This window comes from Bos javanicus, chromosome 7, assembly GCF_032452875.1.
Source record: "Bos javanicus breed banteng chromosome 7, ARS-OSU_banteng_1.0, whole genome shotgun sequence".
NCBI lineage: Eukaryota > Metazoa > Chordata > Mammalia > Artiodactyla > Bovidae > Bos > Bos javanicus.
The window spans coordinates 38,368,149-38,381,454 of record NC_083874.1 but is presented as its reverse complement, the minus strand read 5'-3'; the positions used below and the strand labels follow the sequence as shown (position 1 = coordinate 38,381,454).

The following is a 13,306-nucleotide window of genomic DNA, read 5'->3' as shown; positions in this document are numbered from 1 at the left end:
AACTAATCTCTCTGTGCTTCAGACTCTCCTCTGGAAAGACAGTCCTCATAGACTATTGTGAAGATAAAAAAATGCAGAAAAAGGCACAGGGCATATCATTGGTACCCAATAAATGGTAGCACTAAGTGTATCTGACATCAACTACTCCTACCACCTGAGTGCAATAAAAGAGAAATATGCTGCTTTATGTTGACACACAAGACTGGTATTAAAGATCATCCTTTAATGATACGTTTTATTTTTATTCTTAAGTTTGTCTAATTTCAAAACTAAGGGAGACTTCTCTGGGTCACACACATTTCTAAATTTATTCAACAAACCTTCACTGAGCTCTTCATATGAGCCATGTTCCAGCAAGACACAGAAAACTAGTGTGTGGTCTTTGCGTTTTTATCTACATCAATTTAGGTTCGTATCCACCACTTGCCAAGACAGACCCTGGAGCAGCCAGCAGGTCTACTGTGTGCTCCCTGCAGCCCACATGCGGCCACCAAACTGCATGGTTTTATCACATTATTTACCTTGGCCTAGAAACATCCAGGACCAATCCAGTTTATTGCCAGCCCACAGTGATCTCCTCCCATTTCTAAACTTCTGTTCTCAAATTTCTCTCTCACTGATTCACCTGTGAAGTGCTACACAGACCTTAAGGATACAGAAACAGACATCCCAAGTACACCAAACACCATTAAATTCTGTTACTATTTTAATTTACAGGGACTAAATCCACTGAATACCTTAAGAAACAAGACCATTTAACCAACCAACAAAACAAAAAACAAAATCCAATATACATTTTCTTATTTAATAGATAAAAGAATAATTACTGGGTGTTCTTCATATATTATAGGTCAAAATGATCCTTTTATTAAATAGTTTCATGCTAATTTTCACTTTTCAGTTCTTAATGTTGACTTCACTATCAAAGACGTATAATAAGAAATACCCAATTGGAGTCACTGTGTACTTTGTATCAAAGTTAAACTTCAATTTTTAGCATGCTGTTACTTATGGTAAGAGTAACTCAGGAAGCATCCAGATAGTCACCTATTATGGTTCATTCAATATATAAAAACTTTAACAGTCATTGAAAATGATGGTTAATAAATAATGTAACAGCAAGAAAGTATTTTAAAATAATATCTATGAATTATAAACAACAATTTTTAACATAGAATTATAATTCAGTTAACGTATACATAAAAAAACAGGATATAAGATACAACAAAGTTTATACTCTGTTACATGGCACATGGTTAAGATTAAGGGTTCTTGTATGTATACACTGTTATTCAGCTATACTTCAATACAAAATAAAATGTTAAAAAAAAAAAAAAAAGATTAAAGGTCCTTAAGAAAAAAATAAGGGTCCTATGTTTATCTACAATCTTATACTACATTTATAATCTTAAATTCAATATCAGATTCTCTAATATCTTTAAAAAGAAAGACACAAAGAGAGACTGAGAATCTAAGTAGTTTCTTAGGAAATGTAAGACTGACTAAGAGCAATAGAGATATGGGAAGTAACCTACCTTATAGATTCCTATTTTACATCTTTTTTAGCTTCAAAGGTATCATTAATTAGAAGTCAGATTACTCAAAACACTTCAACAATACCCAAAGACCTTCTCTAGTGTACCAAACTGGTTATTAGAAGGCTTAAATTGCCAGTGTCCCTAATGACAAATATTCAATGTCATCATTTCAAACAGACACCTTCTTAAATACTCAGTCCTGCCAACAGGTTAGGAGAAATGACCACACCATTATCCTTGATGCAAACGTTTAACAGGTACCTTTGGCCTTACACCCAAAAAGCCACTGCAGTTTGGGGCTCCACATTTGCAAACGGTCTTTCCATTCCCAAGACATTCTAGATTGTAGTTGAAGGTAAGTTCAGTGCCTGCATAAGAGACCATGAAAATATTAGTATTAATAGTTTTAATTACAACAGTTCTGTATTAACCACAAAAGATACAGACTACCAAGAGAACAAGGTTAGTTTTTAAGAGGAATAAAAGGGGCATATTAACTTTAATCCCACTATATTAATAACATGTTAATGAATTTGAATCTAATAACAATATTAATCAACTAACGTAACCGAACAACAGAAAAACCTAACAAGTATGACCTAACAAGTAATACTTAAAACAATTTTTACCATCGAGGTGTTACCCAAGTTGTTTTGAATTTTTTTTCTAACCATTCAGATTCAAATTGTATTATTACCAAAAACAACAAAATGCGATTTATGCACTGATGTGCCAGGCATCGTGAAAGCTAAGTGTGAAGGAAGCCTGTCTGTCGTCTGTCCCAAAGTGAACATCTTACCTGGCAGCACTCGAGAGACAAGTCAATACAGAATAGTATTAGGAACTCTAGACAACAAGACCTAAGCCCTGGCTTTACATCCCAGTTACACCACAGTCTAGCTGGGTGAGCTGAGCCTGAGAGTCCATTTGTTAAATGCAGATAACAATCTTACAAGCTTACTGAGAATGACATACTGCACACAGCAGGAATATGTCAACTTTAATAGGAGAATTACAAATTTAACATACAAAAATTCCCCTTTTTCTCACAAGTGCATTTCATCAAAATTGAGAGCAAATAAATCACACAAACATTCAAAATCAAAGTGTGTTAGGGAAAGCCTAACAAACAGAAGAATTTTACAGAAATATACAACGAGACTGTCCCTGGGTAGGGGTAATGGCTTACCATTAATGTACAAAGTGATAATTCTTCAGTTAAAACTGTCAAAACTGAGGAAGATTTCCCACTGCAGAATGATATATTTTCTATCAGTGAGATTAATTAATATAGATTTTCATCTAATATTGGAAAGAGATTATTATTCCTTAAATTTGGTTGAGTAAATTATAAAGCAGCCGGCTTCTATTTAGGAATTTTAATGGTACTAATGCTAGAATTACTTGTGGCCTGGTAAGAGGTTCACATTGTGAAGAGCCTGAAGGAACTGAGACTGACCAAGGGTATCAGCAGGGTCATATCTAACCTCTCACACCCACTGTGAACTTACTGGACTGAATGATGGGTACTTTTATTCACACTAACCTTTTTTAAAATTTTCTGAATATATAGCTGAATTTTCACAAATTTAATGGGCTTACAATGCAACTCAACCAAATACACAAGTATAAGATAGCAGGATACTTGTTATTACCTGCTGCTCACTCAACATCCATTATACAAACAAAACTACAGGAGGGGTTAATCAGAGGGTATCAGTGTGCACACAGGAAAGCCATTCTAGAAAAGAGTCCAAAATACAGATATCTGCAATTTGGGGGGAGAACAAAGGGCACTGGAGAAGAGATAAACAAGGAATGAGAACAACACGTGGAAGATACCCCTGCAGTTTGGGAGGACAGGAACAAGGTCGGTCAGTTCCCACACAGCGCTAGGAGCAGAGAAATTTGTGGCTGCACATGGTAGAACAGGCATCCCCACAGACACAGACTAAAGTCTGAAGTGGAAGTGTGGTACTAAAAGCAGTCAGGACAGAGATAGGCACTGAAATCATATGACTAACATTTGAATAATTAATACAGAGGAACACTGCCCCTTCTCCCCCTAGGGTGATTAGAGAGAAAAACAGGTAAAAGATGGAGAGAAAGATAAGGGCAAAGAATGCAGACAACACAGGTATGATAACACATAATTTATAGTACTTTTTTAAGGATTGGACTTCCCTGGTGGCTCAGATAGTAAAGCGTCTGTCCACAATGCCGGAGACCTGGGTTTGATCCCTGGGTCGGGAAGATTCCCTGGAGAAGGAAATGGCAACCCACTCCAATACCCTTGCCTAGAAAATCCCATGGATGGAGAAGTCTGGTGTCCATGGGGTCGCAAAGAGTCAGACACAACTGAGCAACTTCACTTTCATTTTGTAAGGATTAAACAGCAAGCTTGGAACAAAGTTTGGCATCTGATAAATGTAGCTCTTAACAGCATTCAGTTGATAATTCCTCTTACAAATCAGAAATCTACCCAATTTACTCTGAAGCCATCCATTCTAAAAACCTGATACACACTATGATTTTTAAAATCAGTTTCATTTAGTCAGCAGAACATAAGTGCACAGTGATGCTCAAATATTGTTACTTTCATCATTTAATACCTCATATGAAGCAATGCAAAACAGGAGAAAGGAACTAGTGGCTCAATTTTAAAAACAGGAAAACTGTCAAATTTTAAAATTCTAAAGAGCCTAAAAGACTCCTGGGCAGCAGTATATTTAAATTAAAGAGAAAAAATATATGGGGGAGGAGGGGGGAAGAAGAGAGGAGAGGTTTTCTACAGATGAAAAAAAAGGGAACAGACAAAAAGCTGACCAAATTACTCTTTATTTCGATTAGTGTTTCTTGAGGTAAACATGAATAACACTGACTGGGCTCATATAGGATTTCCACTTTGAGAATCATTGGACTATGCTACTGTCAATTATGAACTGCCCAAGCTGCGAGTTGCCCTCCAAGGTGCAACAACAGCAAAGACAGAACTCATGGTAACAATGCCGCAGCAGTTGCCCGCTGAGCACAGGGTGGGCACCCAGGGACGGGGGCCGCCAGGGGCTCCACCAGTAAAGTCTGTTTTGACGAGAGGAAAAAAAACCCTACTCAGGCCAGTCTCATTTTGAGTTGGTGGGGGTGGGGGTGGGGCGGGTAGTAGAGAGAGAGAGAGACAGTGTATGTGTGCGCATGTGCTCAGTCTCTCAGTCGTGTCTGACTCTGTGCAACCCCATGGACTGTAGCCCACCAGGCTCCTCTATCCATGGGATTCTCCAGGCAGGAATACTGGAGTGGGTTGCCATGCCCTCCTCCAGGGGGATCGTTCCCACCCAGGGATGGAACCTGCATCTCTTATGTCTCCAGCACTGGCAGGAGGATTCTTTACCAGTAGCACCACCCGGGAGAGTGATCTTTAAACACTTTGCTAGTACTCCTGCAAAAACTTACTTTGAAAAATTAGGTATATCCTTACACTCAAACTTTACATAAGTCTAAATATTAAAAAAAAATTTAGAGCGTGTCATATAATATGTTTCAAATTTTTCATAAAAACCTTGACACTAAATATGAAGTTGCTTTAATTGATGGAAAATATCCATCATATACGTTTACGTTCAAACCTCTCAATCTTACCAGATGTACTTCCAGTTTACTAAACATTTGAATATTGTACTGAACACAACAGGCTCACTTGTTCACTCTGAACTCGCAGAGGCATGGGCATCCAGGCCAGCCACAACATAAAAGTGCATTCTCCAAACGTCCAGTTCTTTGACACCCAAGAGGTGAGGGATTTTGTTTTTCTTAGCTTTGGGCTCATAAACCATAAAGTTCAGATGGGTGAGAGATGGCTATTTGGTTTACAAAATGGATGAAAGTCAACTGTGAAAGGAAACCTAGACTGCTGACGATTTTTAAGGCAGCCCGATTTTTATGGAGTTCATATAAGTTATGGAAAGGTCTGGAAATTCATTCCTTTAAAACCATACAGGGAATTATCTGGCACTTCAGTGGTTAGGACTCAGTGCTTTCAATGTCACAGCCCCAGGTTCAATCCCTGGTTGGAGAGCTAAGATCCTGCAAGCTGCATGGTGCGCCTGGAGAGCATGCCCAAACCATCATGCTAAATAAAATTAGTCAGTCACAACAAAACAATTATTATATGACTGCACTTACATGAGATTCCTAGAGCAGCTAAAAAATCAGACCCAGAAGGTAAAATGGTGGTCACTAGAGGCTGGGGGAGTGGGGAAAGAGGGAATTTTTGTTTAATGGGTATCTTCAGTTCAGGAAAAGAAAAAGTGCTGGAGATGAATGGTAGTGATAGTTGTACAACAATGTGAATGGACTTAAACGCCACTGAACGGCACACTTTAAAATGTCTAAAATGGTAAATTTCAGGTTACATGTGTCTTACCATTCCACCACCAATAAGAACAGACCTGGTACCCGCCAGGCACCACCAATACAGTCTTGTGTCCTCGGGGGTTTGCAGCCTCATTTTGGATTACAGGACAAATGGGGTTTTTAGATAATAAAAACTGGTCCTAGTCCTGGTTCCAAAATCCTTAAATGAGTCTTACCTGCTTTAATGTCACTCAGGGCAAAAAGGCCAACCCGGGTGTCTCCATTCACAGACCACTTCTGTGTTTCACAGTTAGGCTGGCAGCAGTGATTCATGAATCGAGCATAGTTTCCTTTGGGGCCAGCATCAATAATCCGGTCCTAGAATTCCAAGAGATGCTGTTCAGCAGACCTCCACTATTACTGAGTAAAATTAGAGTATTTTAATAAGCTGGAGTTTCTATTTGTAAACTTTGACTTTTCCAGAATGTAGTGCCTAGACTAGCTCTAGTTATCACCACCTCGGAATCCACTAAAAACGCAAAGTCTTTGGTGGCACTTCAGAGATACTAAAGCAGGAACTCTGAGGCCCAGCAATCTATGTAGTAACAGCCCTCTCGGTGTATCCTCTTCTGAACCCTGGCTATACATTAGTAATCACCTAAGATTTTAATAATGACATCCAGACCTCATCCCAAATGATCAGAGAACCTTGAGCTGAGGATCTCACAAACCATCAAAGTACAACTGGGTAAATACAAAGTTTCACACTAAGAAAAGTCTATTATAAAAGCTGGGGACAGGGCAAAACCTAACAGAACCCAATACTCAGATACAAAGAGGAATCTCAGCATACACAGAAACAAAATGCATTAGGATGCCAGAATTAGAAATAAATCCCATAAGCAACAAGGTCCCACTATATACAGCATAGGAAACTATATTTAATATCTGGTGATAAATCATAATGGAAAAACATATGTATATGTATAACTGAATTACTTTGCTGTACAGAAATTAACACACCATTGTAAATCAACTATACTTCAATAAAATATTTTTAAAATAATAAATTTTAAAAAAGAAATATGAAACATGTTGGAAATGACATATGGAAAAAAAATAAAAATCCCAAATATAATTCTAGACACTAGTGGAACACAGCTCATCAGAAATTTCAATAATTGGAGAGCTGACTTGGGTTTGTAAGATTGAGTTCTATAGTCAATTTTTATGACTTTCTCAATGTACTAACTAAATATTAACAAGTCAGTGTTTCAATCTGTAAAATAAACAGTAAAATAATTATTATTTATTTTTCTGGCTTCAAGTTTTAATCTTATAGGAAAAACACTAAAAGAACTCATCCCAAACTTATGTTGGACAGTTGAAAAGCAGCTTTAGTGCCTTTTGCTCATGGATATACAGCTAGAAATGAGTAACCTTATCCAACTCCAGGACCCTGAGCAAGCAATTCCTATGAACATGGGGGAAAGACACTGTTTTATGCAGTAAAACCCTTTTTAGGCATGTATGACATGCCTACACAGAATAGCTGGGACAAGACTAATTAAAAACAAGCTTATAACAGCGGAAATAGCACTTTCCATTACTTACTTTGTCTAGAGTTAGCATATAAAAATTAGTGATATCATGTTCTTGGGCATAACGGATTCGAGCTCTGCACTCTTCTTCATCTATTAGCTCACCCACATATTCATTCACAAATTCACCCTGGAACGAGAAATAACTTAAATGGCAAAAAGTGCCAACAGTGTTCATAGGTATACCTTATTTTTAAAAAATTAAAGAAAGTAATAGATTCACAAAAGCTTCCCTGGTAGCTTAGACAGTAAAGTGTCTGCCTGCAATGCAGGAGACCTGGGTTCAATCCCTGGGTTGGGAAGATCCCCTGGAGACGGAAATGGCAATCCACTCCGGTACCCCTGCCTGGAAAGTTCCATGGACGGAGGAGCCTGGTAGGCTACAGTCCATGGAATCGCAAAGAGTCAGACATGACTGAGTGACTTCACTCTGTACTTTTGTACTTAACAAAGGTTGTGGCTCAGATGGCAAAGAATCTGCGTGCAATGCAGGAGACCCAGGTTTGATCCCCAGATCAGGAAGATCCCCTGGAGAAGGGAATGGCTACTCCAATAGTCTTGCCTAGAGAATTCTATGGACAGAGGAGCCTGGGGGGGCTATAGAGTCAGACAGGACTAAGCGACTAACACATTCACTTCACTTATTCAAGATAAAACATAAATATGATGCTTCAACTATTAAACAGTAAGAATGATCTCCCCACTCGTACCACAGCCAGCAGCAGAAAACTTGGAATTCACCTTAAGATCAAAATGGATGTTAAATAAACTAAAGCTCCACTATAATGGTTTATCCCTTTACCTATCTAAGAAGCTAAAAGTCAATTTTCCTAAACTATATTCTTTTTTCATGGAACATGCCCTGCCTACTGCCCATCCACATTTCACACCACTGTCCTAATTATTCAGTATACTACTGTCATACTGGTTTTCTTATGTGCTGTCCCCTCTACCCAAAATGCTAAAATGTTCCACCAGCTTAAGCCAACAACTATTTATCTTTCAAGTCTCAATTTAAAATATTCTCAGAGATAAGCTAGCTTCAGGCCCTTTGTCACATGCCTACAGAACCCTTTGTGCTTCCACAGTGAGTGATTACTTGTTCAATATCTCTCTCCATCTAGAAAGTAACCTTTAGGAAAGTATGGAACATGTCTTTCTTACTGAACACTGCATCACACAGCAACATGCCTGGCACAAAGGAGATATACAATAGTTACTCAGCAAATGACTAAAGGAGACCAACCAAGTCATATTCACCTCCTTTCCTAGAAATAAACTTCAATAAAATTCTTCAGAAAATATAATCAGAGTAAGACTTATTACATTCAAATGTCAAATATGATTTATTCCACTCAGAGACTGTATGCTGCTGCTAAGTCACTTCAGTCATGTCGGACTCTGTGCAACCCCATAGACGGCAGCCCACCAGGCTCCCCGTCCCTGGGATTATCCAGGCAAGAACACTGGAGTGGGTTGCCAATTCCTTCTCCAATGTATGAAAGTGAAAAGTGAAAGTGAAGTCTCTCAGTCGTGTCCGACCCTCAGCGACCCCATGGACTGCAGCCCTCCAGCTCATCTGTCCATGGAATTTTCCAGGCAAGAGTACTAGAGTGGGGTGCCATTGCCTTCTCCCAGAGACTGTATAATACTATCTATTTATCAGAAATTTGTAGGTCCTTCCAAGTTTCAAGTTGAAGATGTTACTGCATTTTCATTAGAGAAGACCTAATCCTCTTTTCCTTCATGTTCTATGAACCCAAACCTATTTTTATCTAAGTAAAAATAAACTTTATTTCATTAGTTGATGATTAACACCTGTATCACACTCTTTCTATTCTCTCTCTTAACTACAAGTTACAGGATTTCCACAAATGAGTGGACAAAACCATAGTATCTCTATGAATTTCCCTCATTTTTTTCATCCTCATACATAATGAACATGATCAGTAAGTGAACATCATATAGAAAAGAGACCATATAGTCTACAAGTCGGAGAAGGCAATGGCACCCCACTCCAGTACTCTTGCCTGGAAAATCCCATGGATGTGGGAGCCTGGTAGGCTCCAGTTCATGGGGTCGCTAAGAGTCAGGCATAACTGAGCGACTTCACTTTCACTTTTCACTTTTATGCAGTAGAGAAGGAAATGGCAACCCACTCCAGTGTTCTTGCCTGGAGAATCCCAGGGACGGGGGAGCCTGGTGGGCTGCCGTCTATGGGGTCGCACAGAGTCGGACACGACTGAAGCGACTTAGCAGCAGCAGCAGCAGTCTACAAGTCTCTCAATTTTGGAAGGATATGGCAAGATATTATAATAAGGCTAATCCTTACACTTTAATATTAATCAGAAGAATTACTTGTATTAAGCAATTGCAAAGAAGGAAAAAAAAACTGAAGATTAAGTTTCCTCACCTTTTTAATATCTGTTTTTGTTCGGAGACCCCAGCCCCTCTGTAATGTGCGAAAAATTTCCACCTCTGGGTACTGGCGCTTGGTAAAGCACTGGTTCTGGCAGCGACCTCCAGCAGGGCACACGGTAGGGTGGCACTCATACAGCAGCATGCGGTTGATGCACTCAGAGTCTATGCCGCAGGGGTTCTCATCCGTGGCTTTACAGTTGCAACGGGGGATCTCAGACAAGTCTGCAGTGAAGATCTGTACCCTGCCAATAGGACGGTTCACCTGGAGAAGAAACACATACTACAGTACATCAGGCAAGTCAACTAAGGACAGTTCAGGGCCTGTGAAAGGCAGATTTCTTTAAAGTTGAACATCACATTTTACATGATTTTGAATTATCAAGATTTGGCAGGATTATTCATAACATCTAAAATATGGCAACAACGCAAGTGTCCACCAGTACATGAATAGATAAGCAAAATGTGGTAAAAATAATGGAGTATTATTCAGCTTAAAAATGAAGGAAATTTGACACACAATACGCAACATGGATAAACCTGGAGGACATTATGTTAAACGAAATAAGTTAGTCAAAACAAACAAATACCACATAGACACAAAGAGATAATGGCAATAGTTATACACATGAATGCATTTAATGCCACTGAAATGTATAGTTAAATATGGTTAAGATAAAAAAAAACCTATGTATCTATATTTTTACAATTAAAAAGGTGAAGGAAATAAAAATCTAGGCAGTTTGATATAAAAATAAAGCCTCACTCAATACATAAAATATAAATACCACAAATAGGAAAAAAAAAAAAAATCATCTCTGGGCTACCCCAGTGGCCCAGTGGATCAGAATCTGCCTTCCAATGCAGGAGACATGGGTCTGATCCCCGATGTGGAAAGATCCCACATGCCACAGAGCAACTAAGTCCACGCATCACAACTATTAAGGCTGTGCTCTAGAGCTGGGAGCCACAATTACTGAGCCCACGTGCCACAACTATAGAAACCTACACAGCCTACAGCCCACGCTCCAAAACAAGAGAAGCCACCGCAGTGAGAAGCCCTTACGTTGAAAGAAGAGTAGCCCCTGCTTGTCCCAACTAGAGAAAGCCCATGCATAATGAAGACAGAGAAAAGCCTGCATAGCAACGAAGACCCAGCACAGTCTAAATAAACATTTAAAAATAAATCATTTCTAAAGAATTCATAATTTCCAGCCTGGGTTTCCCTGGTAGCTCAGTGGCAAAGAAACCAATTGCCAATTCTGGAGACAAGAGTTCTATCCTTGGGTCGGGGAAGATCCCATAGAGAAGGAAATGGTAATCCACTCCAGTATTCTTGCCAGGAAAATCCATGGAGAGAGGAGCCTGGCAGGCTACAGTCCATGGGATCACAAAACAGTCGGACACAACTGAGCAACTAAACAAGCGAAGTCAATTGTAAATTTGAGTTTCCACTACTGCCACATGGTGGCGCCACATTAGCTTCTATATTAAAAAAAAAAATTCACCTTTCTCAAGTGGTAAATCTTTAACATGAAAAGGTCTCTGAGTAATTGAGTTACAATATATGAAGATATATTTTAAAATTGACTATCACAACTTGAAATCTTTTTAATAGACTACAACAATGTCACCTAAGCATTCATTTTTAGTGGTGCTAGTCCTGAATATCCAATGTGGTAGAACAAAGGCCAATTGCTATGATACTGAAGCCATTACTTACTAACAACAGTGTTGGAAAAAAGTAGACATTCCATAATACAGAGAGACTTATGCACTATAAGAATGAGTCCTGGGGACCTCCCTGGTGGTCCAGTGGGAGACTCAATGCTTCCAATGCAGCGGTCGGTGGTTCAATCCCTGGTAGGGGAACTCAGACCCTACGTGTCCAGCTACATAGCCAGGGGTGGGGGATTGGGAGTCTGGGATTAGCAGATGCAAACTATTATATATAGGATGGATAAACAACAAGGTTCTACTACATAGCACAGGGAACAATACTCAATACCCTGTGATAAACCATAATGAAAATCCATGTTTTATATATATAAAACTGATTCATTTTGCTATAGGCAGAAATTAACACAACACTGTAAATCAACTATACTTCAATAAAATTAAAGGAACGAGTTTCCTCTACTTGATATTATCTAAATGGGAACAGTCAAATCACGAGTCTTCAAAAACCTATCCTATATATAAAATTTGATTGTCTAGGAATTGCATTATTTGGTGAGTCAATTTTTACTTGCAAGACCTAAATTCCAAGACTGTTGTGGGGAATAATCTACAATCTGTGTGTAAAAATATACTGTCTTCAAATGTTCTCCAGAACAACTTAAAATGACAGTAAGTCTCACTGCCAGATCTCTTCCCAGCTTCTTCAAAATACTGGTAAATGCTTGACAATGGAGGAGCACTCTCACCACATGCCACTGCAAACCACAGACCTACTAAGGCAAACTCCAAGGCAGCAGACCAGGGCTGAGCTCAATCACCTGGTCCCACATAGGGCCATCTGAATATTCACCTTGATTGAAGGTTATCTTTACCTGACACTCCCCATCCAAAATAGTTGCATTCTACTCCTTTTTTCTACATAAAGGTATGTTTCAATCATTCTTCCTTGACATCTGATCTAAACTGATATTAATCTCAAATAAGTTTCTTGCCTAACATAATATAAAGCAAGACAAAACCCCATACATGGTTAAGTAAGAACAACATAGAGATATATTTGTAGCATTTACACTCACTCTGGGCTGGGGATTGACAAACCTTTTCTGTAAAGGGTCAGACAGTAAATATTTTATGTCTTCAGGACATAGATCTCTGGTGCATGTTGCTCAACTGTCACTGTAGCTCCGAAGAAGGAGCAGACCACATGTATATGAACAAGCATGGCTGGGTGCCAATAAAGCTTTAATTATGGACACTACTATTTGAATTTCATAAAATCTTCATGTGTTAGAAAAAACTCTTTGGAAAAAAAAAGTTCTTCTGGACCATGCATGGTAGGCCAGAGTTGGGACTATAATTTACCAACCCCTGGTTTAATCTTTTCCCTGGAAATACATCTTTGTTTTAAAGATGGAGAAAGAAGGTGGTGTCTAAATTTTATGATTAGATCACACAGGACATTAGTTGGTCTCTCAATACTCAGGTTCAATATGGTTGACAAGCTACCCTGAAGTGCCTAACTTCTGTTATATGTGACATCTATGACTGTGGAAACAGGAATTACTTTCCCTTTTATTGAGGATGAACTACAATTCAGTGTTGTGTTTCCATGAACAATTAACTCCATTTAACTCTCAGTCTTTGCAATTTTAAGTTTTCTTTTTTCTTTTCCAATAGTTTTAACTATTTGTAAGGACTGATATTTTAACTCATTCTATA

The 13,306-nt window shown here is 38.7% G+C and overlaps 1 protein-coding gene across 10 annotated transcripts in view; it reads right to left on the bottom strand.

Moving 5' to 3' along the window:
• The window catches only part of NSD1 (nuclear receptor binding SET domain protein 1), a 153,510-nt gene that overhangs the window by 8,428 nt on the left and 131,776 nt on the right, over positions 1-13,306 (bottom strand). For all 10 annotated transcript variants that reach the window (XM_061423058.1, XM_061423055.1, XM_061423061.1 and 7 more), the window contains 4 exons: positions 9,903-10,172; positions 7,503-7,619; positions 6,125-6,266; positions 1,800-1,906 (listed from right to left, as the gene is read on the bottom strand). In XM_061423058.1, coding sequence (XP_061279042.1) covers positions 1,800-1,906; positions 6,125-6,266; positions 7,503-7,619; positions 9,903-10,172 — 636 coding nt within the window. The remainder of the gene's footprint in view (positions 1-1,799; positions 1,907-6,124; positions 6,267-7,502; positions 7,620-9,902; positions 10,173-13,306) is intronic.